General features: G+C 51.8%; 1 protein-coding gene across 1 annotated transcript in view; it reads left to right on the forward strand.

The window, feature by feature from the left end:
* The first annotated feature begins 6955 nt into the window (after nt 1-6955).
* The window catches only part of CDH3 (cadherin 3), a 37319-nt gene continuing 19136 nt past the window's right edge, over nt 6956-25138 (forward strand). Inside the window, exons 1-2 of the mRNA XM_075537313.1 lie at nt 6956-7342; nt 7561-7675. Of these exons, the coding sequence (XP_075393428.1) occupies nt 7286-7342; nt 7561-7675 (172 nt within the window). The 5' untranslated portion in view covers nt 6956-7285. The remainder of the gene's footprint in view (nt 7343-7560; nt 7676-25138) is intronic.

Genomic DNA, 25138 nt, shown 5'->3' on the forward strand with positions numbered 1-25138 from the left:
GGAATTGGGAGCCACCAGTCTCCAGGACACCTCCCTGAAATGTGTTCCCTGGGAGGGGCGCTCTGGAGACTTTGCTACCAAAAATGGGCAGAGGAGCCCTTTCTGGGTCCAGGAGGACTCCGAATTTAACCTTGGACTAGCGTCAAGTGTGTTTATTTTTAAGAGGTTCTTAAGAGGAAAGAACTGATATTACGGAGTTCTTCCCACTGTCCCCCCAAACCTGCTTCCTGAATTTATTCTTCCAGCAAATATTTACAGACAGCAGATTGCCAGCAGATTCAGGAAATGTGTTTGAGAGCAAGACAAAGCTGGGCTAGCACCCTGGCTCTGCCTCTGCTGCGGCTGCGTGTCCTTGGGCTGCATGTCACCTCGTCTATGCAGTGAGGTTAAGAAAGGTCTCATGGAGTTGCGATTGTGATCACGCATGACAGTGCTGAACACAGCGCATGTCCCAGTGAGCCCTCAGAGGCGGTAGGGAAACATCTTACGTTAACTTCCTGCTAAACCGTTTGCTGTCAAGTAGGTTCGTTTTATGCCAGAGAGGCTTCAAGATGCTCATGGACAAATCCCACTGTCTTTTCATTCCGTTTTCCCAGGAACTTTCTGAAGCCCCCCTCGGCTTATTTGGATGTCACCTTGCAAAACCCTCCCCCACGCTAACTCATTCGATCTCCTAGCAACTCCACCAGGTGGGTCATGTAACTAACATTGATTTTGCTTCTCCGGTGCATCTAGCAGCCTTGCCAGACCCTCAACCATTATTATCTTTATTGATTTCATTCATTCAATAAATATTTGAGTATCTCTTATCTGCCCGACTTGTCTCTGCACGAATCCCCACGGGTGAGCAAAGCAAATAAAACCCACGCCCACACAGAGGACACACTCAACGGGCAAGGGAGAGCCTCAATGCAATGCGATGAATGCTTGAGGTCACATCGCTCTAAAGTGCTCTGCACATCTTAGCTGGTAGCCTAAGCGGAAGGAATGAGTACGCTTGTCCCATTTTAGAGACGAGGACACTGAGACACAGGGGCGTGGGGACTGAAAGTCACTTGTCCGAGGTCGCCTTGTCTGAAAGAGTTGGATTCCAAGCCCCACGGGGTCCTCTGATTCTGTCCTATGGGGTCACAAAGGCAAAGTGATCTGGAAGGCATCCACCAGCAACAAGGGGGGCAAGAGGGTGGTCCTGCCGTGCTGTGTGCAGGGTGGTCGGAGAAGGCCTTTCTGAGGAGCACTTTGAGCAGAGGCCTGAAGGAAGCAAGAGAGAGAGGCCTGGGGAAGAATAGTCGAGGCAGAGTCACAAGCCAGTGCAGGACCATCCTTGATGTGGTGGAGGAACCGCAGGGAGGCCAGTCTGGGAGAGGCAGAGTGAGTAAGTGGCAGAGGATAAGATCAGAGGACAAAAGAATGGCTCACCTTTCTCACTTGGAAGACTCAAAAGACTGTGGGAAGAGCTTGTTTGTGGGGGAAGTCTCTGGAGTTCATTTTGGGATCTTTCTTGCCATCATTCATCAAGTAGGAAGTATTAGCTGCATTAACCTTAGAGGGGTCAAAAGGATTGTTCCAGGTTCCCTTAGCAATTCTTTTTCAGAGAGAAGATTCAAACTCAAGTCTACTGGACTCTAATTTCAATTTCCTGGGTTGGGTGCTGGAGGGAAGTCTGAAATCATTAATAGTCTGATAGTGCTGATCCCTGACCCCCAAGGAGCTCCCAAGAAGGAAGGCAAGGGCTAGTAGAGGGTGAAGCAGAAAAGACAGCTAGCAGGAAGTACCGGTGCCGGAGATGTGAGACAGCATCAAGTAGCATACATGTGAGTGTGGATGCAGACAAGAAGCACAGAGAAGGAGCAATTCTTGGTGAAGGAGTGACAAAAAGTGAAAACAGGCCCAGTCGTACTTGGGTGGAGGCAGTTACAGACAGCATGACCTGCGGAAGAAGGCCAGGATCTGGTAGAGACGGAAAGGTCCCAGATATACCGGGCTCTGCTAGCTGGGCAAGTCTCTCTCCACAGGTCACCTCCAGAATATATGTGTTCCCACTGTGACAAATGTATAGCCACATGCCAACTGTCTCCCCTCAGCTGGCATTTCCAACCCCAGCTTCTTCAGTGGGCCACTACTGAAACCCCCTGCCAATGAGCCCATCCCATCTCATAGTGACCCGATAGTATAGAGTTGAGCTGCTCCTTAGGGTTCCAAGAGGATGACTTTATGGAAGCAAAAAGCTGGTACCGTTTGGACCTTGACATTAGCAGCTAGGGTGCCACTAATAGGCACCGCTAAACATATCGCCACTGGAATTCCTGCTCTTCCCCACAAGCCAAACTTTCTCTACTTGCAGTTGGTTTTCCAAGAAGTAGCTCCTGAACCAAGGAAACATGGAGGAGGAGCTGGTACAAGAGTGGGAGAAGTAGGATAAAGGACAAGAAGCCAAACAGTAGCGTCATTTCGGGAGATGGATGTTGCACAGAAGAAGCCACGGTCTGATCCTGGCGGGGCACTTGGGTGTGTGAATTATACCTGGCAATTGCCTCCCTGCAGAGAAGGTGGCTGAGCCCTCCCACTCCCGTGTCAGTACTGATGCCAGGCCTAAGGACTGGGGAAGCAAAGTCTTGGGGACCTCCTTTCCAAGATGAAGAGATCCAGAAAGCAGAGAGCAGACCTCTGAAGAGACACATGCTGGAGAAAGCTGTTAGAAGCAGCACCATATAGGAAGCCAGGAGAGGGCCGCTCAGAAATCTTCAAAGAGCCACCAGGGGCTATGAGCAGGGCTCTGATGCTGCCCACTCCATCTTCCCCATCTCAGACAGTGGCACTGCCGTCTTGCGAGAGGACCAACCCTCAAGATGCCAACTGTGGAGGAGCGCAGCAGCGGGAGCACAGGGAAACAAAAACAACAACAAAAGCTCCCCCCATAGCTCTCTGACCTTCACATTCCGCAGACGCCGCCCAGAAACCCAACCAGAAGCAAGGAAGCCCCACGGTGGGGGAGATGAAGCCATCGTTGACTCTCTCTTGTCACATCCCGCATCTGAGCCCCCAAGTGGATCTTTGGACACCTTGAAATAGACATAGTCCAATCACTTCGCAGCGCCCTTAAGACCTTTTGTCTGGGTGACTTCCATGGAACCCACTGACCTCTCAGTTCTGTCCTCATCCCCAATTCTGTGCTCAACCCCACTCCTCTGCTCAACACCTTCCCTCCCACTCAGAGTAAAAGCCAACGTTTTCACAATGGCCTGGGCAGCTCCAAGACACTAGCCTCCCAACTCTGACTCATTTCCGACTCTAGTCACACTGACTTTTTTTTCCTTCTGATCCCAAGTAAGCTATTGCCCCAAGGCCTTTGCACTGGAAGTTTTCTCTTCCTGGAACAATTTCCCCCAGGTGTGCTTAGCCATTGATGGCTCCTTGCTCAAAAAGTACCTTCCATACCCACTTGTTAACCCATCACCTGGGCTTCCTTGCCTGCAGTCTTCTGGTTGGGATTAAACAGAAGGTGGGAGGGAGGTGCTGCCAGTGGATGGAAGGGGCTGGGAGAGAGATGGGGGACCTCCCCCCTGTGCTGCCTTCAAGCCACTCAGCAGTGGCTGTGTTCCTCCTGCTGACCACAGCTGTCCTGGGGAGGGCTGGACCTGCCCTCCTGCTCTTGATGGCTTCTTGTAACATCCTTTCTTCCCTTTGCCCATCAGGCCATCAAGAGGTAACTTTTCCCTGTAGCTGCTGGTCTCTGGTACCTCAGAACCATCCCTGCCTGCGGTGCCTTGCCCCTGCCTCCAGCCCCTTCATTAGAGATGGACCCCACTGGATTCAGTTTCCTGCTAAATCCTGATGGGATCACCTTGCTGACATTTACAGTTTCCAACCACACATTGTGCCTGGGACCCCCACCCCCACCTCATTGCCCATTTGCGCATGTCACCATCACACACACACACACACACACACACTCACACACACACACTCCAGCAGTCCTCAGACTCCCCATAGGGCTGCTTCTGGGACACAAAGCCAGTGAGTGCTCAAGTTCCCAGCATGAAATGGTCGAGTACTTGCTTGTAGCCCATGCAATCCCCCAATAGGTCAAACCACGTCTAGATTGCTCTGAGACCCAACACGAGGTGAACACTGTGTACCTAGCGCTGACCCCTCCCTCTTAGGCCTGGAGAGGTTGCTTTGACTACTTCATTGCGCCCTCTCCCCCAGTAGTTTCTGTCTGTGGTCGGTTGAATGCAGAGATGCTGAACCAGAACCTCAGGATTCAGGGGACCAAATCTATCTTCTCTATCTTGATATACATATAGCTAGCTAGCTAGAGATATGAAATCGTTTTTCTCTACAACACACGTTCCAAATGCTAAACTCAGTTGGGGGTACACAGCTTGTGCCCAAATATTGGTTAGGTCCTCAGTTTCCCACAATAGCTCATTTGACTGCCTCCTTGCCCTGGTGAGAGATTTCCGGAGTTAGATGACCAAGGGTGTAGGGATATTTATGTGTTTTGTTCACTGGAATATCTATCCCCTCTGCACGGGACAGTGCCTTGCACCCAGCAGGCTATTATCGGTCATCATTTGCTGAATGAATGAAGGAACGAATGAACCACCTGGAGGGGAGCCGCGCAGAAAACATCCCTGCCGTCCCAGGGGCAAGTAAAAGAGCTGACTCTCCAGTCCCCGCCCCCGCCCGGAATGCTGAGTGCCCAGGAAGGAGGCGGAAATGAGCGCGCTCCACGACCCTCCAGCCGAGTGTTTACTTAATTAGAGCCAGTATCCCGAGGCTCATTTGTGTTTAACCGTCCGCCTAATGGCTGCATCTGGCTCCGTGCGGGCGCAGGGGAACCTGCCAGGCGGGGAGAGGCCCTGACACCCTGTGGCGTCTGCGGCCCGCGCCACGCCTCGCCCCGCGCAGCCAATCTTCGCCCCCGCGGGCACCGACGGAGCCCCTGATTGGAGCGCCAGGCTGGCAAGGAGCGCGGAGACGCGGAAACCTGAGAGCTGCCGCCGGGCTTTTCCTGCGCGCCGTTCGCGCCCTTCTTCCCCCGCTGTGGGTACCACCGGTCGGATAACGGAGCGCTCCCGTGATGCCAGATGCCAATTGCTCGCCGCATCCTCAGCCGTGAAATTGAAGGATTACAGCATTTCCTAGTCATTGTAGTCGGGGAGTGTGGGGAGTGCTAGGAAGGAGAGAAACGGCTCCAAAGGCGAAGGCGAAGGTCCAATGAGCTGGATCCCGGAGCGGTAAGGCCAGCCAGCATTGGGCACTAGCTGTGTCCCCGTAGGGAGTTTAACGTTTAGAACGTGCTGTGTGAACGTATTTAATCCACAGCTATATGTATTAACTAGTTTGACCCGGCAGCGCAACAACTGGGCGATCTAGGATCCACTAGCTGCCATTAGCTACCCCCCTAGGAGAGTAGGAGAGGCTAGAACTGCTTCTGTGAGTTTGTAAGATTATCACCTAGCCCCTAATAAAAAATTTTTAATTAAAAAAAAAGATTATCACCTAATAGGAAAAGAAAATCTCATCTTTCCCCGGCCGAGCAGATGGTGGTTTTGAACTGCAGACCTTGCAGTAAGCAGTCAAACGGATCCAGTACTTAATTGAAATGGTTAGTGGTTAGAACTCACCCAAGGCTTCTCAGAGCAGACATGGTAATTTGCTTCCCAAAGGCCACAGCTTTCAAAGCTGCTTGTAGTTCCATTCTGAGCAAGTGAGTCCCCTGTCTGTAAATTGGGAGCCCACTAACAATACTTTAGACTCAGCTAGAGAGAGGACTGGCCCTGTGGGTCCATGGGCCACTAGGCGGTGGTCCGCTGTGTAGCCACAAATCTGTAATGGGAAAGAGGGTCAGTTCCCAGGTTAGACCAAAGAATCTATCATTAGAAACTCCTGTCTTCAAACCCATGAATCGGAGCTTCATGATGGGAATTCTCCAAGCAGCTGGGAGTGGAGGTAGGGAGCCTAGGGAAAAGGGCTGGGGGAGGCCCAGCTCCGTGGGAAAGGGTTCACGGGCACACAGTAGTTGCAGCTCAGGACAGCTTCTAAGCCAGGACCCACTCTTAGGCCCCTAAAAGGAAAGTGCTTCTGATCTAGAATAGCAGCAAGAGGTCTCTGATCCCAGCCCCACCTCTTATCTTGCAGAAAGCAAGTAGGGGGCATGTTTCGGAAGAGAGAATCCTGGGATCTGTTTTCACAGCTAGCAGTGTTTGACATCTATTAAAACGGCTGCATTTTGTTTTTTAAAAGTCTTTATTTACATTTTATATAACATCCGTCCAGTACTGGGTGTGATTTCTATTGTAGGTTGAGGGATACTGGAGACCTGGGGCTGAGGGTCATCTCCCTTGCTTTGGACTTGTCACATCATGAAAGACCAGTTTCTGGAGAATGATGTCCATCATGCTTGGTTAAGTGGGGTGCAGGGAAAAAGAGGAAAGACCTGGACGAGATGGAGTGGCCATTTGTGAGAATTGGCGCAGGACACAGCAGTGTCTCTGTTGTGCGTGTAGAAACCGAGTGGATGGCACCCAGACACCATCAGTACTTCCCCTACCTCACATTCTTTGACGTCACCACTGCTTCCTGACTCAGGAAACTAGGATGAGTCCTTTCTCTCACAGCCTCCGTTTGCACGGCTGTGAAATGGGACGCCGAGGTGAGGCTCCCACAGGTTGGAGATCTTTGTGGTAAAAGCTACCGCCGTGCCTCAGGGACTCGCTGCCAAGTTTAAACCCTGGGGCACTAGGGACGGGCCTGCGTGGGAGGTGGAAGAAGGGGCAGAGGGCAGCCTCGAGCCTGCGCCCTGGACCGGGGCTGGGGCGGGCTCGCTGGCCCCGATCATCCAAGCGCTGTGTCTCAGAGCGCCTCCGGGACGCTTAAAACGGGCGCCTTTTCCCCCCAGTTAGCTTTGCGTGCGGCTCGGATCATCGCTCCGAGGCAGGCACACCTGGTTCTTTACGCGCTGCCGAAGTGACGCAGTGGCTTTGGTTTTTCTCGAACTGAGAACCTAGACGAGCGCTGAGCCCAGCTCCAGGAAGTCGGGGGAACACAAGAAGACGCCAGGCCGAGTCGGAGGGGCTTCGGGAGCGCCCCGACCGCGCCGGCCACGGCTCCACCTGCGAAGGGGCGGGGCCTCGAGGCGCCGGACCAATCAGCACCTGCCTGCGCTCACCTGGCCGCCGCCCCCTCGCCTCGACGAGCGGCGGGGCACGCAGGGCAACCCAGAGCTAAGCGCGCACTAGCCCGCGCTGGTGGCCGTCTCTGCAGTCTCTCTCCAGTCATGGGGTTTCCTCGGGGGCCTCTGGCGTCCCTCCTCTTCATTGTGGGTCTCCTCCAGGTACTCCGCTGCCTTGCCTTACCCCGGCCGGGGCTGCTCCCTGGAGGGCGGGTGGGGTCCGCCCGCAGCCTCGGCGTCGGGGAGAACGTGTGGCTGGGCGCCTGCGGGCGGAGGTGGTTCCCGCGAGGCTCGCTGCGGGCTCCCCGGGGCGGGGCGGGCTGTGCGGGACTGGGACCGCCTGTGTGCAGCGTTCCTCTCCCCGTCTCCCCCTGGTGCAGGTTTGCTGGCCTTGGCGCGCGGCTGCGGGGCCGTGCCGGGCAGGATTCGGGGAGGCAGGACTGACCTTGGAGGCCGGAGGCGCGGAGCTGGAGCCCGGCCAGGCGCCGGGGAAAGGTGAGACCCTCCGAGGGATGCGGCGGGGCTGGGGGGCCGCTCTGGTGTGGCCGGGGAGAAGGGCGTCCCGGCAGGACCAGGAGGCTTCTGGGACCACCGAGAAGCCCTGGGAGGCGCTTAGAGCCTTGGGGGTCGCCCGCTGACAGAGGCTGGAGAGCTTAGCGCCTAGTGCCATCTAGTCCCTGCTTGACCCCCGCAGTCGCCGCTAACCTGGAACCGCCGCCTTCGGGGTGCGGGGCAACTAACTGTTCCCCTCACCCAGTCCTGAAGTGGGAAGCTCCCCCGGCTGGCCGAGGCCGAGGAATGCGCCGTCCACATTCCTCCTCTCACCCCCGCGCAGGTGTGGGATGAGCTGTGCCCGGCAGTCCCCCCCCCCTCGCCCCTCTTAGGCCCCCTTTGTGAACCGCGCTTTGTGAGTCCGACAGACAGACGGGGTCTGTTTCTCTTCTCGGCGCTCCCCGCCCCCGCCCCCTTCTTACCCCGGCAGCTGGAATGCACTCTTAACCCTGCTCCTCCCGGAGGGCTTGCACCCCTGCAGCCTGCCAAGGAACTGGGTCCGGCACACCTGTGCTGGGGCCACCATGCACGAGGGACACCATCATCCCCAGGGTCTTGGGATTGGGGTGTAAGGCCACTTAGTAGCCTCAAGAGTGACCCAAGTCAGCAGCTCTGGCTTCTACAGGGCGGTGGGTGGGAGATGAAAGCACCTTTTTGATCTCCCAGTTCTTAGCCAACCCCCAACACCCCAGCTTCAAACACTGGAAAGTGGGGCCGGGGAGGGCGGCACTGGGTGCAGAGAATCATTGTAGTAAGAGACTAGGCAGCTGACCACCAGTAGGGAGGGTGGCGGGGCTCTGGCATCCCTTCCAGAAGGGAAGATGGGATCAAGCCCACCTTTGAGAACTTGCTGGGACCTTTTTCTGGGAAGAGAATCCACTGATAGTTGAACCTGGCCTTCAAAACAAGAACCGCTACCCCAAGTATTCCTACACCAGCACATATGCCACCCTCCCTCCCCCTCCATTCCTCATGCTTGAATATGGGGCACTCTAATAAGGGTGCTTCTTTTTTCCCTCCAAGAGGATTGGAGGGAGGCCTTGAGTCTGTGGACGCCCTCTCCCTCCCTTTCCCTTATAACTCTGCAGGTTGACAAAACAATTAACACCCAGACTGGGCCAGGCTTCTTAAACCCTCAGCTGGAGAGAGCTTAGGAGAGGCATGAAGAACCCATGCTTCATAAACTTTAAATTCTTGCGCATGGCTAACAAACTGCAACTCAGCCAACCTGTAAAAATGTTAACTCAGGCAGGGCCCCAAATCCCATTCCGGCTTCCCAGGAAGCTTTACTGCTTGCTCACCAGCCCTCTGCCAAATCTATACCCTACCCCACACACACCCCCCTCCCCCAGCCACCATTGTCAAGTTCTCTGAGGCCTTTCTCCAAGAGCAGGCTGTGTCTTTGAGTGTTGTCCGGGGCCTTATCTTTCTTACTGAAGCAAGAAATATCAGATTAGCTGTCACTTTGAGGCTTGAGGTGGTTGTGGGGAAGCAGTGCTCAGGTTTTCCATTTCACGCTTGGGTTGGCCGGTGCTTCCTGGTGACGTCAGGCGTGTTTCACTTTTTGAGGCACTTCGGTGTTCTCAGGTGTCTGGTTCATGGTGGCGAGAATGGCGTCCTCTGTGCAGGGAGCACACCTGGCTTAAGAGACAAAGGGTGTGTTAATGTGCTCGGCTCACCTGGAGTTGCCTGAAAAAATCACTTTCTGGGAAACAGACTGCCACCTTCTAAGAAAAGGTGAATGGCTGGGCCCACCCAGGAAGCTCCAAATTTATTTGTCCTCTCCAACAATACTAAATAGTCCTATTTCTCCCACATAGTGGCTGCCACCATGGGCTCAAATAGAACCAACATTGTGGGGCTGGCACAGGGCCAGCCAGGAGCCTTTTGTTGTGCATTGGGTCACTGTGAGTCCACACGAACTTGACAGCACCATTGCCTCCACTGGTCCTTAGCTTCAGACTCCTCTGTACCTCCGTCCTCTCAACCCCTGGCTCCCCATCCACAACAGTAGCCTCAGCCTAGATTGTTGAAACAAGTATCTTCAGGGCACGTAAGAACGCTCAAGTTTGGCCTTGCAGACAAGTTTCCATCTTGCCAAGGAACAATTTCCCTTGTTGTTTGCCCCTGGGTTACGAATATCACGGTGCCTATGAAGTTGAGCTCAAAGAAATTATCTGATATAATTAATACCTTGTTTGTATGTGCATCTTCCTCTTCAAAGCCCGTCTACAACTCTGAGCTTGCTTTAGCCCTCCTAACATTCCCTTGAAGCTGGTAAAGCAAATATCATACAAGGGAGCTCTTAATCTCACAAGAACTGGGACTTCAGAAACCCTCGTAGCCCTGCCCTGCCTGGGGTCACACTCTGATGTGGCCTGTCTCCAGTCTTTATAACTGAAGCAGAAGGAAAGTCTTTGAGGTGGCAAGATGGTGGCATGGCTTCTCTGAGGATTGTAGATAGATGCCCAGGACCTGGTACTTAAAAGATGCCCACTAGAATAGTTGCATGACCTGTGATAGCCCTGCTAAGGCCGACCCATTGTCCTGTCCAACCTATGTGATTGACTTGCATAGAAGGTTCTGACCCCAGGTTCTGGGTCCACTTAAAAAAAACCCAGCCAGAATATAGGGTGAATAGGATGGAAGAGTGGAACACGGGGGTCCAGAAGCTTGCAGCCACCAAGAAGAAACCAGCCCCAAGGGCCCTCTGACATAGCTTTTTATGATACGGTTTCCCAGAAATGTTCCTAAAGAGGGGCCCTACTTGTGAGAGGAGTCGGGCAGGAACTTTCCCCTGCACGAACCCCACCATCTGTGGTCCTGCCTCGCCTCCCATGTCCTGTGGCAGCAGAGACCAAGGAGAAGTGCAAGGTGGGCACGTGGGTGATGTGAGTGCGGTGGCCTAAGAGGCCTATGCCTCATTGAACCATAACTGACCAGGCTTAAGGGCAGTAGACCAGCTACTTATTGTGGGCCCTCAGAGAATCCAACTGGACTTTCGTTAGTGGTGGGGCAAGGTTAGTGGGATCCTGAGCCTGGGCTCACTTCAGACTGGTTTTTTGCTGGCTCTTTTGGGTTTTGATGTGAGATTTAAAAATTTTTTTTTAATTTTTGGAGTTCCTACACAGGGCTATGCCTTCTATTTACATTTCACTTTTCCAGGGAACCTTAATTTATTGTTTCTAGAACTACCCAGCTGAAAGCCTTGAACAAAACAAAGCCCCTGCCCTTGGAGTGCTTACAGTCTAATAATTCGAGTTGATTGCTCTGCTTAGGACCACCTTGCAAGAGCAGGTGATGTAAACTCCCCCTCAGCTATAAACCGGGGTTAAAGGATTTGGGGTAAAGTCCTTGGGGCAGTCAACAGTAAGGCCAGGATTTAAATCCCGGTTGTCTGCCTCTGCAGCCAAAGGGATTCCACAGTGCCCTGTAAATCTGCCACTGAGGAATGACTGTTTGAGAGCCTCGGCTTTGAGCCTGGCCAGCTGCCTTCCTGGCTCAGCAGCAAAGCACTGCTGGTTGCTGAAGACGCTGCCCCACATCACCATTAGCTGTGCCTGGGGAGCAGGTCTCAAACCTCTCATCTCCCTTCCCACCTCCTCAAATGACACTCTGTTCCTAGGTTACCCACTGGCAGGTGTCCTCGCCTCCCTGCTGCGTCAGGAAGGCCTTACTCAGTATGAGCAAGGGTTGCTAAGGCTGGAAACAGCTCTGCCAGGCAAGGAGAGGAGGGTGGAGACCAGTGTAGAGAAGGGCTTCCCTGCCCCCATCAACTGAGGCTTCCATTCAGAGAATCCCTGTTAGTGGCGTGTGTGGTCGGTCCAGACAAGTTCTCAAATGCTGGGTGGACAGTTTCTGGATCTGGGTGTTGAGGCCCTGCGCATGTTAAGTTTGTAACATTCACCAAACTACAAGACCACCACTATTGTGAATTCCAGTACCAGAAATGAGTTTGCTCATCATTTAACTTTCGGTAAAAGAATCGTATACTGTGTCCTCTTGCATCTGGCTTCTGTCACGACACCTTGTGAGATTTTTGTATCGCGGGGCACAAATAATAATAATGGGAGTTGATCCTCAATGTTGTCATTACTTGACTATCACAATCCCCTTGGTGAGCATTTGAGCTGCTCTCATTTGGAGGGGCTGTTATGCATAGTGCTGCTATGAATATTCTCAGGCAGTCTTTTGACGAACCTGAATGTCTTGAGGTGCATGTCTTGAGGTATAAGGCTGGGGAGGTGGCATTGCTGGATTAATCGGAGGGGGTGACCCAGGCGCCTGGGACTGGATGGTGGTCAGGGTTGGGAGTCAGCTTTGCTCTGTTCTAGAGTAGCTGGGTCTGTTCTGGATTCCATCAACCCTCTCCCTCCACAATCGCTTTAGCAGACCTACCCCTCCTGAATTCTTGCATCTCATCTGGCCCTCCTTTAAATGACAGCAAGTCTTTGTTATGTACTTGTGTTGTGGGAGAGAAACCCTCCCCCTTCTTTGGCCTCAAGTCAGTGCTGGCTATTTCCCCCCAAACTTCATAAAGGGAATCTGGAAAGGGTATGGGTGGGCAAAGAAATCTTTAGCCTGTGTGGAGATTTTTATTTTTTTTGCCCTGGCCAGCACCAGCTTCCTCATTTGGCCAACGTCTCTTGGTCTTTGTGTTTCCTCTGTCATTATAGGGATAGGGAGACGAGAAATCCCGATGCTTGGACTCAGACAAGTATCTTATTAGCACTTACCCAGGACCAGGTATTGAGCTAGGTTAGGGGCATGCAGCGGTGAAAAACCATGCAAAAAGCCCTGTCCTCAAACGCCTTCCCTTCACTTGGAAGGAGACAGACAAACTACGTAGAGTCCATGTTTGGGTGGGAAGTGGGGAAGGGAAAACAGGAGGTCACATAGGAAGGGGTGCTGATGGATGGGTCCGGCCAGGAGGGGAGGACACAACAAGAGGTGGTGGGATACCACTATAATAGTATCAGGATAGCAGTGTGATCCGCATCATGGATCCCAGGGACGAAACTACATGTGTTCTCGCTGGATCGTGGCCTGCAAGATGGGGGAGAGGCAAAAGGAGACATGACCAGGGCCCAGCCAGCTAAGATTTGGGAGCCCTCATGGCTTCATGGGGACTAGGTAGTAGGGTAAGATTGAGTGTGTGGGTGAAGTCCACTTGCACCTGCTTAGAGAACAGCACGCTCTGAACCTTCGAGTCTTACCTGGACTGAGGGCCTGGGCCCTCATCCCAAGCATCCCTCTGGGACTCCCCGTCCTGATTTTGCCCCAACCAAAGAGCACCGTCTTCAGCTCACATAGTCTCCCGCCATTGCCAGCCAGGCAGCAGGGCTGGCAAGGAAGAGGGTGTGGTTTTTTGTTCTTGTTGTTTTATTATAAAAATTATAAATTTATTGAGAGCTTACTGAGTTCCAGAAACTGCATAAAGTACTTTATGTAAGCCCCAATTAATCCTCCTGAAAATCCCCATGAGGTGGGTAGAATCCGGCCCCCTTTAACCAGTGGAGGGAACCAGCCTTCTCACTTACCCAAGGAGGGTCCCCCAGCTCCTGAGCAATGGAGTCAGAACTCAACCCGGACCCCAAGTCGCCCTCCTAAATCCGATGTCTGGACTGCTGGGAGTTTGGGTGGAAGGGGAAGACTGTGAACTGTCCAAGCCGAGGAAGACTGGAAATAGTTAACTTCTGGCCCAAGAGCCTCACATTCCTGTACCCTCCAGACAGGTCTCTGTTAATCACCGGGAGCTGGAAAGGGGGTGGGGGCAGCAACTAGCTGAAAGGGCTAGGCTGGCCTCCCTTTTGGGTGTGGGGGGGATAGATAGACAGGGCTTAGATCCCAGGCCTGATAGCGGCTCACAGGGACTGCTCCTAGTAGAGGTTCTGCTTCTGGCCCTTCATCCTCTGCCTCTGTGCTCCCATTCCCCCTGTCCCCCCCCTTACTCTGAATGGAGATGCTTGCTCATGCCAGCACACACATAGCACTTTCTGGCACCCACTCTATTGTGTCTCTGCTGCTCACTTGCTTGGGGGTGGGGGGTGAGGGGGAGCCAGAACTCCTCAGCCTGGGAAAGAAAGCCACTTACATCTCCCTTTCAGCCTTTACCCTGTCTTTGAACTTACAACTCTGGCTCTGTCCCTGACATCTGAGAGAGGGCTCAGAGCCAGGACCACCCAGCCAGGAGGGGGAGGGGAAGAATGGTGGGCTGCCCAGGAGGAAAACTGTTTACCCCTCAGACTCCAGGGCCTCTCAGAGGTTAAACTGGGGGGAGAGGGGGACCTGGGGCAGGAGGGGTAGGATCCAGCATCCCCCCCCCCCACCAATCTCTGTCATCCCACCTGTGCCTTTTTGTTAGTTTACAGCCAAGACTGCCTGGAAGGTGTGTGTTGTGTTCTAGAAGTACAGGGCTCTTTTTGTCCAGGGCTTCTGACCTTTGAGCCTCACTTTAGCTTTAGGGAGATGTCTCTGGTCCCCTGGAATTTGATAAAAAAACAACACTTTTCTGAGAAGACTCTTCCACCCAAATGGGAGGACCACAGCCTGCCCCCTATCCCCCCCCCCCGAACCCCCATCATTTTATAGCCCAGTCCGAGCTACATCCAGGGTCATGCCACATCTGTTTGGAAGTTCACACTCTCTACAAATCCAGCAGTGGGGGTCGGCCTGATGGGGTGAATTTGGGGACAGAGGGACCCAGGATTCCAGGCCCATTACTCTTGCCCCAAACTGTGTGGCCTGAGGCCAGTTCCTCTGAGCCCCCACTCCTCCTGACTCCTGGGGGGGGGGCATGCGTACACCCTCATCCTGGGGCTGTGAGGAGGTGGGCTGGGTGCAGAGGAAGGAGCAGAGAGCTCCATCACCACCCTGGGTGTCTTGCTTCAGGCTGGCTGTCTTCTCGCTTCAAGCCCCGTCTTGTTGTAGCTTCAGGCAGGGGGAAAAACAGCTACTTATGGGCTCCCCACACACAAGCCAGAACAAGACGCCAGGTCCACACCCTGCCCTTGCCCGGTGGAGTCTGCTTCTGTTGGGGCTTCCCACCAGGCTTGCGAGACCTCTCTCTCTCTCTCTCTCTCTCTCTCTCTCTCTTTTTCTTTGTGTCTTTTATGGTCTTTTTTCCGCTTTTAGAATTGGACATTGCCCACCTAGAACTCAGCCAACTTCCAATTGGTTCAGTCCTGCTTTTGGCTGCTGAATATAGTTGTTTGTGAGCCTGGCTGCCTGTCGCAATTTTTTAGAGCATCTTTTATTTTGGTCACACCTTCTCATCTCTTCCTATGTACTCCGATATCATTTATGTAAGGCTCGTTGGTTGGGATTTTAAATTCATCCATTCAATATATGTCCATGGTACAGATCTTCCCCGTCCCGTCCCCCCCTACCCCACCCCCAGTGAAAGCTCATGGCACTTACTATATGAGTGACAGGTGTACAGTTCTTAACGTTTCACACGTATTAACTCACATAGTCCTCGCCACATCCCTATCGGGACTATGCTTCCCGTTTTTCAGATGGGAGAAAAGCTAAAGCGGTCACGGATCTGGCCCAAGACCCCGTGCCTAGTAAGCAGCAGAGCTTGGACTGAGGTCCAGGCAGGCTGAGCTCGATTCACAAAACTGTCTCTCCGTGGATGTAATTCAGAAGTAGACAAATGAAAGTCCTCCTGTTCCCTGGTCTACTCCGTAAGGGCAAGCAGAGTTGGGGGTTAATGTGAATCCCTGGAGACCTTTTTCCGGTCCAACAAACTTATGTACGCCTAAGAGGTCTCTGAAAACAAGCGCTGACTATGTCACACATACCAACAGGAGGTACAGTGAGTGACTTCACGTGGCCTTTCCAATCGTTGTCTCTGGGGCTCCCACACCGTGATGTGGGGAGGACCACGTAAATAACGAGGGTGGAACTTGCGGTCACTGGGTTACAAGTCACCTTGGCTAGGCCCTGATTCCCGATGCTTCGTGGCTGACCCCCACGTTGTGAGTGACTATAATCACCCTCCGTTGTACGACGTGTTGTCACTCCTAGCCTCTGGGCTGACAGTCGGTCGTGGTCCCATTTGGGAATCAGACGTCTGTGTCTGTGGTGTTGATGAGGCAGGATTAGGGTGGGATGCGTCTCCAGTCTCCACTATACCGGAGGGTGTGACTCGAGTCACTGCCTTTACCCTCGTTGCCACTCTTAGCACCCCTATCCAAGAGATGCCCTTGTTTGAGTCGCACCTTTATCTAACAAGACATCAAAGGAGAGAGAAAGCAAGCTGGTGGGCCACCAAAAAGGAAGCACCAGTCATTAAGTGTGTCCTTTGCATCTGGGGTCCCTGTGCTGAGGACCTCCTTCCAACCTGGGTGAGTGAACTGTACCCGCGGAGACAGTGAGAAGCAGCAGCTGACAAAGCAGGCAGCAGAGCCAGGAGATTGGCAGGTGGGCTTCTTGACCCACCAGCGACCCTCCAGGCTTGCTGGTGGAGTGGGGTGCTTTATTGGAGGAGTAAAGAACTTCGTAACACTCGCTGGGCTGTGGGCCAGAGAGGGGTCTCCCTGCAGACATGGTTAAGAAGCAGCCGTCCTGATGGAAAAGTCATCCTGAAGCCTTCTGATCAGGAATTATAACCCAATACTTCCCTAGGAAGCCCCATCATTTGTAGTGTTGTCGGGGCTCTGTGTGGCCACACAACGGATGGTTGAACCCAGCAGAGGAGGACCGAGCTGCCGCAGCCGGAGGGACCACGGTTGGTGTCAGAATGGACCGAAAGGCTGGTGCGAGGAGCCATACATGCCTGACCTCTGCCTGATAGGAGTCAGCGAGGGGGCCGATGCCGCTGATGGCGGTCCCCTCTCCCTCCTGAAGTTCGAGGGGGTCAGATGCCACGCCATTTTTACAGAGCATTATTCTGCAGTTTTTTTTGGCGTATTGAATCACAGGCATCTTTCCAGACCATTAAATACACGTCTATCTTGTTTTAAACAGCTCCATAGTCTTCCATGTGGTGGATGGTCCATGATTTATTTAGACAGTCCCCTATTTTTATATTTTACAGATGTGGTGGTGGGGAGTTAACATCAAAACTGCTAAGTGTTTGGATTTTTGGAGATCTGGCTCTGAGAAATCACCTTATTAGGCAAGACTGATATGCCGTGGAGAGGTGATGGAGTGGACGGTTCATCTGAACCCCATGCAGAGAAAGCGAGCCTTCTGTTTAAGCCAGATGCAAAGCGAACACCATAGAGTTCCTGGACCATTTCTTAAAATCATCATTTTTACGAACCATGTTTTATGAGTTGCTGTTTGGAAGCATCGAAGCCATCCATAATCAAACACTTTTCAGTTGTGTTCTTTAGAAGTAAAGGAACGCCTGCATTAGCCTCACCATTAGCTTCCAGAGATGTGGAGAACTGGAGAATGAAATGTGTAGACTTTTTAAAATAAATTTATTGGGGCTCATACAACTCTTATCACAATCCATACATGCATCAGTTGAGTAAAGCACATTTATACATTTGATGCCCTCATCATTCTCAAAATTCGCCTTCCACTTGGGTTCCTGGAATCAGCTCGTTTTTTTTCCCTCCCCCTCCCTCCCCGCTCCCTCCTCCCTCATGAACCCTTAATAATTTATAAATTATTATTTTATCTTATCTTACACTGCCCGGCGTCTCCCCTCACCCACCTTCCTGTTGCACACCCCCCAGAGAGGAGGTTACACGTAGATCCCGGAGATCGGTTAGACTTTTTTTTTTTGTAACTAGGATTTTCCTTTAGATTTGAAAATCTAGCAAGCAAACATTTTGCTGTCATTTTGCATTCTTAAGGAGACACTTATTTTTTATCTTATATTTTCCTCCAGGAGTGGTTTTTAAAAAAATTTTTATTCTTAAACACAATGTTACAGCAAAGTGCTTTGTACAAGGCAGTATGTGATGAAGGTCTCAAATAATTTCTCTCCCCACGATTCAAGACTTACGTTATCCGAGGAACACATGTGAAATGTATGTGGATGGGGGTGGGGAGAGACTGGGGACTTGTAGTTCACTAATCACTCCAGCTTTGGAGCGATGTGACTAGATTACTGTCATTTGGAGGATTTGTATTGCCTCAAACTTTGCATGCAAGATGAGGTTTTAATGCTGCGGTTTTCAATCTGTGGGTTGTGACACTTTTGGGGGTCAAACAACCCTTTCACAGTAGTCGTCTGATTCATAACAGTAGCAAAATGATAGTTATGAAGTAGCAACAAAAATAATGTTACGGTTGGGGGGGTCACCACAACATGAGGGACTATTAATGGGTGGCAGCATTAGGAAGGTTGAGAATCGCTGCTTTAATATTTTATGGCCTAATTTCAAGTGTCTACAATTAAAGTTTGCCTAAACTACAGGTAGCATATAATGTAGGTGCTCTAGAGCCCCCTGCCTGGGTGTGACTCTGTTTGCACTTACAAACTGAAGCCTTTTTCAAGTTACTTAATGTTGGTACCTCTGTTTCCCTCATCTGTAAAATAGGCTTATCATGGGGATCTTGTTACTCACTCATTGCTGTCACATTGATCCTGATTCAGTGATCCAATAGCGCAGAGTAATCTGCTCCTTCAGCTTTCCAAGCCTGCAATCTCCATGGGAGCTGACAGCCTCATCATGCTCCTGAGGAGTGGCTAGTGGGTTTGAACTGCTGACCTTGTCCTTAGCCCAGCACTTACCGTAGTCCCTTATGTTACCAAAGCTCCTTCAAAGGGCTGCAACTCACCCAACTCATTGCCCTTGAGTTGATTCCAACTTTTAGTAACCCTGTAGGACAGAGGAGAACTGCCTCTGGGGGTTCTGAGGCTGTCAATCACAGGAACAGCAAGCTTCACGTTTCTCCCTTGGAGTAGCAGCCAGCTGGTGGGTTTGAACCACTGACCTTGTGGTTAGCAGTCCAACACTCAACCCACTGTGCCACCAGGACTCTGGTGACGATAAATGAGTTAGTCGGTGGAGCAGTGTATATAGAATGGGTTAATCGGAGTTTGTGGCTGCAGTCATAGAAGTATTGTTACCCGTGAACTAGCTTGTAGTGAGATTCGTAGAAGTGAACTTGCTGGGTCAGATTCTCTTGACAATTAGTGCCTATCAGTTTTGTACCGGGCCCTTGGCTAGGGTTGGGGGTGCAAACCCAGACTTGGTGCATGTTACATAGGCTAGTAAGTAACTGTTGGTACAGGTTGTGATAAGTTCTAGGAGAGTACCAGAGGGCTAGGAGAGTTTTCAAAGTGGGAAACTGCCAGGGAGGCCAGGGACACTTTTCCTAACTGTCAGATGTGAGGCAATAGCTAGGTACAGTGAGAGTAGAAACGTGGGGAGGTATACAGCAGCATGTGCAAAGGCCCTGTTGGGATGGGACATTTACAAGAAGGAAATGTGGCTGGATGGTGAGAGCTGAGGTTGAATACATGAAAAGATGTTGAAGTTTTGTTTGTTCGTTTGTACCAGCTTAAGAGCCATACTACATCATTGGTAAGTTTCAGGCAAGGAAATGGCCACATTCCATCTCCACAAACACACCACGCTCTTGCATTTGTAAGCGTTCTCTTTTTAAATGGAGTTTGGTGTTCTTTTAGGATAAGGATGGTGTGGTGCGTACTAAGGTAGTCCTGAGTAGTGATGGAGAAGCGTGGGTCTTGGTGATTGGCTGGGGAGGGAGCATGTGAGGGAGAAATGGTCCAGGAGGAAGATGCTGGGTCACCACACGCCAGGCACGAGGCTAAGTGTCAACTGTTGTCTAGGGTAGCTGCTCTGACCGTCTCTCCCGTTCTAGAGATGAGAAAACAGGTCCAATGTCCGTGGCGGAACTGGAACCTGTTGCTAAGCCTGCCAGCTCCAGCGGTGGGCCTCGAGCCACTCGGTGTGTGCTGTGTCATTGGCCGGGAGAGAAGCACTGAAGAGGACAGCATGGATTTGGTCCTGAACAGATTACCGGGAGTTTGAATAGATAGAAACGTGTGTGGGTGAGAGGAACGAGCTGGGCATTGGAAACACTAATGGCTGCTCTCAAGTGCCTTCAGAAGCCATGCACCAGGGTACTTGTTGTTCGGTGTTGTCCATTCTCCGTTGCCGGGACCTGCTCCTACACCATCTGCTCCCGTTTGAGCCCATGATCGGAGTCACTGTGTCAAGCCTGGTTTCCTTGAGGGCTTCCGGTTTGTCAAACTGCCTTCCCAAAGCTCCACCTCCAGAAAGGGATTCAGTTGGCGTGATGGGTAGGCTGACTCCAGGTCATCTGGATTTTGAAACAAGTTTAACAAGTGAGCTATCACCTATAGTGCTGTGTGACATCTGGGTCTACAAAGGACCAACTGATGCGACTTGAGTGAAAGGGACATGATTTTGCATTTAATATCCAAAGCTTCCTTCACTGGGCGCTGGTCCCATTTCTTCCTGTAGGTTGCCGCTTTTATCAGGGTTCTGAATGACTGGCCCCTTCCTATCTTTTTGTTATTTTTTTTAAGATTATTTTTAATCACTGCCCTTATTGCTGATGCTTCCTTGTGCCTTAAAAAAATGCTTTGTTCTATCTTGTTTGGTCTTAAACCAAGTCCAGGTAAGTGTGTGTGCCCATTTTAGAGATGGAAACTTAATGAGGATTTACATTTACTGAGTGCTTCCTATGAGATTACTTAACAGTTCATTGCCCGAGCTGTAGAACTAGCAAGCACCCCTTCGAGCCACGAGCCCCCTCAATTGATAGCCTAGATTTCCCAGGGTGACCTCTAGACACTCTGGGGATGGCCCTTTCGGGTTGAGGCTTGAGGGTGGGCATCAGCCTGGCGGTGTGTCTCATGCCAAGCTTTCAGCCAGCCAGGTTCTCTATAGAGCGCTGTGAGTGCCGCTGCCTTGGGTTTCTCTTCCCTCGGAGGCGTAAGGGAAGGCCCAGCTCCCCAGGGTAAGGAGGAGCCCACAGAAACACTCTCCAGTCCACAGGGCTTTCACAGCATTGCTTTTTGTTTGCAAATCAAAAGCGTGTATACTATGGAGGAAAAAAAGAAATCAGATGATTCATTCCACTTAGCTGGCCAACCACACATAAAGAACCTTTATCCTTTCCAATGAAAACAAAACAAACGAAAAAACCCTCCATTTTTTCACAGATCAACCAAGTCCATTTCCTTATCTTTCCAAACCCAAGTCTTTGTCCAGGGGGGTGATCTTCAGGGAACCCCACTGCTTCTCCAATCATCTGACTTCACCTTCTATTTGAGTGGGCTAGAGAAGGGCTCCCCGCTGAGGGCTTCACACCCATGGTGTGGTCCCATCTGTGAGTGGGGGAGGGGTGACGCAGAGACTCTCAGCCAGAGACCCTCTCTTTGTAGAGCCAGTACTTCGCCACTGGCCAAGGGAGAGTGCCGCCTCCCCCCCCTCCCCCAGGGCTTCCGCTTGCTCCCTCACGGTACTTATCTTATGATGATTGTCTTGTGATGAATCATCCCAGTGCCCACACCAGGCTGGGTGCTCATTTCCTGGGCTCTCAATGTGGAGGAAGAAGCCTTTGATCAGAGCTTGTGGGGCAGCCTGGGATGTGTTTCGTTTGCCAGGCTGGGGGGCAGCTCCTGCGTAGAATCATCTAGCTTTGCTTGGGTCCCCTGGCGGGCCTATCTCCTGGCAGGCTGCCGGCAACTTCTCCCCTTTGGTCTGCTCACATCAGGTTCCACTCACTGGCCACCATGTTGGTCTACCTTGGCCTGAAAAACGGTGTCAGGAGAGAGCCAGGCTCCCTTCTGGACACAGGCTGGTGGGTGTGTTTCTGATGTAGAACATTGTTATTTTATGTTACAGCTTTCGGGTTCATGCTATTTTGTAACATATTCCATTAGTCTTTCTAAAAAGTTAGCTTGTTGGGCTTCTTTTAATTCTTGAAGCAACCACCATGAGCATCCTTGCAGGGATGGCTCTGTCACAGCTGGGATGGTTCCTGGCACAATCACCAGGTCAGAGGGTTTGTTGAAAGCCGCTCAATTGCCAGAAAGGTCTTTTCTAAGTTTTCTACCACAACTGTTCTTTTCATCTGTATTTCTTGCTGAGCTTCCCCCCGCCCCGCCCCCCCATGTGTAGTTTCACTCAGGAAAATACCAGGATCAAGTCAATTCCACACAGCTTCCCCCTTCACCGCCTTACCCTAAGCCCTTAACAGAACGTGATAGGGGTGGTGACGCACCCGCACATATGGCAAAATAAAACACGGTTTGGTCTGATGTGCTCACAATGATGCAGCCATGGTATCAACTCACCTTGTCAAGGGAGCTTCCTCTTCTCCGCCCTTCCTCTACTGTGTCCTTGTGTGGGGACTGATCACCTGTAGCTCTAAAGACAGTTTGTTTGCCGTGTAAGCTGCACAGGTCCCTGAGAAAATGATGTGGAGGCCGCTTCGGACTCCCTCACTCCTCAAGGGAGAAGGACAATCTAACTCCTCACCAGCCCAAGTCCTATTGCCATGAGGCAGAGGTCATACCTACCTCCACCCCATCATTTTTCCTTACCTCACTCTAACACCATTCATTTCTCCCACAGCACTCTCCTTTTCTTTTCAATCATTTTATTAGGGACTCGTACAACTCTTATCACAATCCATATATACATCAATTGTGTCAAGCACATTTGTACATTCATTGCCCTCATCATTCTCAAACATTTGCTCTCCACCCAAGCCTCTGGCATCACCTCCTCATTTTCCCCCTCCCTCCCCGCTCCCCCTGCACTCTCCTTTTCTGTGGGGGTCAATAATCCATTGCCCCAGCCACACCCAGCTCACAGACAAGACCCAGGAGGAAGGAGGATCATTGGAGAAGTGAACAGGTTACCTCAAGGATCAGGAAACAGTGTTACACTTTGGTTCACAGCAACACTCGTCCTCAGCCAGCAGTCAAGTGTCTCTGGTCCTCAGCCTCTTAGCCCTGTGATCCCTGGGCCTCTGCCTCCATGGATCAGGAAGCCCACCTGCCGCTCTGCCTCATAGTCACACCGTCTCTGTGCTGCTTCTCCGCTCTGTCTCAGGGTCTCCTTGCCTCATCCTCTGCTCTCTGTGTGGCCCGGCATCTGCTGCCTCCTCCACTGCAGGCAGGGATTGCAAGCACACTCCACTGGTGGCTCTTCTTCCTTGATGGCCCCCGGGAATTCTCACTTCCAGCCTGGGGATGTCTCATTCCCCAGGGAAATGGCAAAACAGACCCCTCCCCTCTCCGGGTTTCACATGCCCATCTCCATAGTCTTACCCAGTGGCTGAGTGGGAGTTACAGGGATGTGGCGAGAAGAGCCAGATTAAGACATTTCTCTTCACCACAGTCCCTAAATCAAGCGAAACGTCCCCCTTTCCCCTCATGCTGCCACGTCGCCATCCCAGTTTGCCATTTGGCCGCATCTTCAAAGTAGAATATCCATCCCTTTCACTCACGTTCAGAGGCCAGCAGTGAAGCTGGCTGAGCCTAACCACTTGATCCACTCAATCTTTATAGCCACTTTGTCTTTCAAGAGGTTTTATTTTGCCCTAGCATCCAGTAGATTGACCATGGGGGCCACATAGCAATACCGCTAAGCCATGCCGAGAAGAGGCACCTACCCCTCAAGGGTGCTGCTCCCGTGTGCATTTGGAGGTACCTAGGCAATTTCGATGGTAACAGTGGACCTGGGAGAATGAGTTCTCAGCGTAGTATCTATTATTCTTATAAGTCCGTTTAGAAAGCTTTCTTTTCCCAACAGCCTCATACCCCAGGGACTCGACTCCTCTTGCCCAAGTCTTAAAGCGGCGCCAATTCAGGATCTGCGGCCAGGCTTGGCAAGATGGGTTTCGGAGAGGAGCTTTGAACCCCAGCCAGGGACTCATCGTTCCATTGGATGTCTTTCTATGTGATACAGCTACAGAGTGCTCTTATTTTGTTGCTCAGTTCTCCAGAAGCAGCCTCAAGTTACTGATGCCCTTTCTCTCTCCCAAGTACATAGGAATGATGCATTTCGCCCCAGTGCTGAAATACTCTTGTACCACTTACCTCTCCGCCATTAGCCTCATGATTCGGAATCCCTGTCTGGAGACCAGAGCTGAAGCAGTTCAGGGGCTCTGTCTCAGGCCCAGGGAGGTGTGGGAGGAAGAGCTAGGTTTAGGCCTCTGTTTGTAGCACAAGGGCTGCCCTGTGGCCCCATGTGCTCATCAGAGCTCACCAGCTTGCCCCAGGAAAGAGTTTGCCACAAGCCCATTCATGCACCCACATGACTTGGCCGCAGTCTACAGCCACCATCAGAAACCAGCTTACTTGCCCTGATTCTTGCAGGCAAAAGTAGAAGGGTGAGGAGTGATGATGAAACCTAGCTTCCGATCATTTCATTTTGAAACCAGTGATCCCAGGTAGTGGTGCCAGGAAGCAACTGGGAGGAAGTTAGAATGATCTGCCCAAGCCTTCCCGCTTCCCAACATGGCCATGACTCAGAGAGGGTGGCTCATGTTCCCACAGGTGCCTCAGCATGTCCCCTCAGCCTCTCCAGCAGACTAGCCATCGAGTGAGCGAACTAGCGCTTGGCTCACTTTTGCCCTCCGACTGCCATGACTTCAATTGGCCAGACTCCTCTGAAGAAGAGTTTGCAAAGCTGGGCACCTGGTGGCCCCAGGAACTGGAGCTGAATCACCCTACATCCCACCCCAAGCCCCCACTGCCCGAGCATGTCAGGCCAGGACTCCTCAGTGGGAAAAGACACCCCAGAGGCAGGGATGGTTTCCATTCCAATCTTCCCTTTTTCACGGGCACATTCCAGCCCTCCCACAGGGGAGCCTACTGTCACTGAGAGCCGCCTGCCTGGCTGCCACTGGGCTCTGGTGGGGCTGATGTTTAAGGGTAAGCCCTTCCAGCCTCTTTCTGGTCCCTTCTGGCCACAGTTCCCAGTAGGTGGCAAGTGTCTGGGGCTGTGATTTGCTTTTGCACTTCATGTCAATGGAACTTGAGTGTGTGTCTCTTCTGTTGCAGCTGGCTTTTGTCATCCAACCTTAATGTTGAGATGGATCCGTGGGGTGCACGTCCGTGGTCGCTGGTTCATTTCATTGTGACACTCATGGTCCGTGTCCGTAGCTGTTACGACTCGGGCTGCTACGAACCTTTTTGTGCACGTCTCTGGGTGACTATTTCAGATCATCAGAGTGGAATCGCTTTTTAAAAATGTGTTTTTGGCTAATGTCCACACCAATCCCACACCCTTTACCCGATGACCTGAGCTGTAGTCTATTCCATTTCCGTGTCTATACTGCTGCCAAACAGTTTTCCAAAGCTGTCATACCATCTTAGACTCCGATGTTAGGCTTCTGCTTTGTAGAAATGCTATGCAAAGGGGCCTCAAAAAGTTTGTGAGAAAAAGGGAATTTAAATGTCAGGACACTTTCCCACAGCATTTGGAA

The sequence above is a fragment of the Tenrec ecaudatus genome, chromosome 18 (genome assembly GCF_050624435.1).
Source record: "Tenrec ecaudatus isolate mTenEca1 chromosome 18, mTenEca1.hap1, whole genome shotgun sequence".
In the NCBI taxonomy this organism is placed as follows: Eukaryota; Metazoa; Chordata; class Mammalia; order Afrosoricida; family Tenrecidae; genus Tenrec; species Tenrec ecaudatus.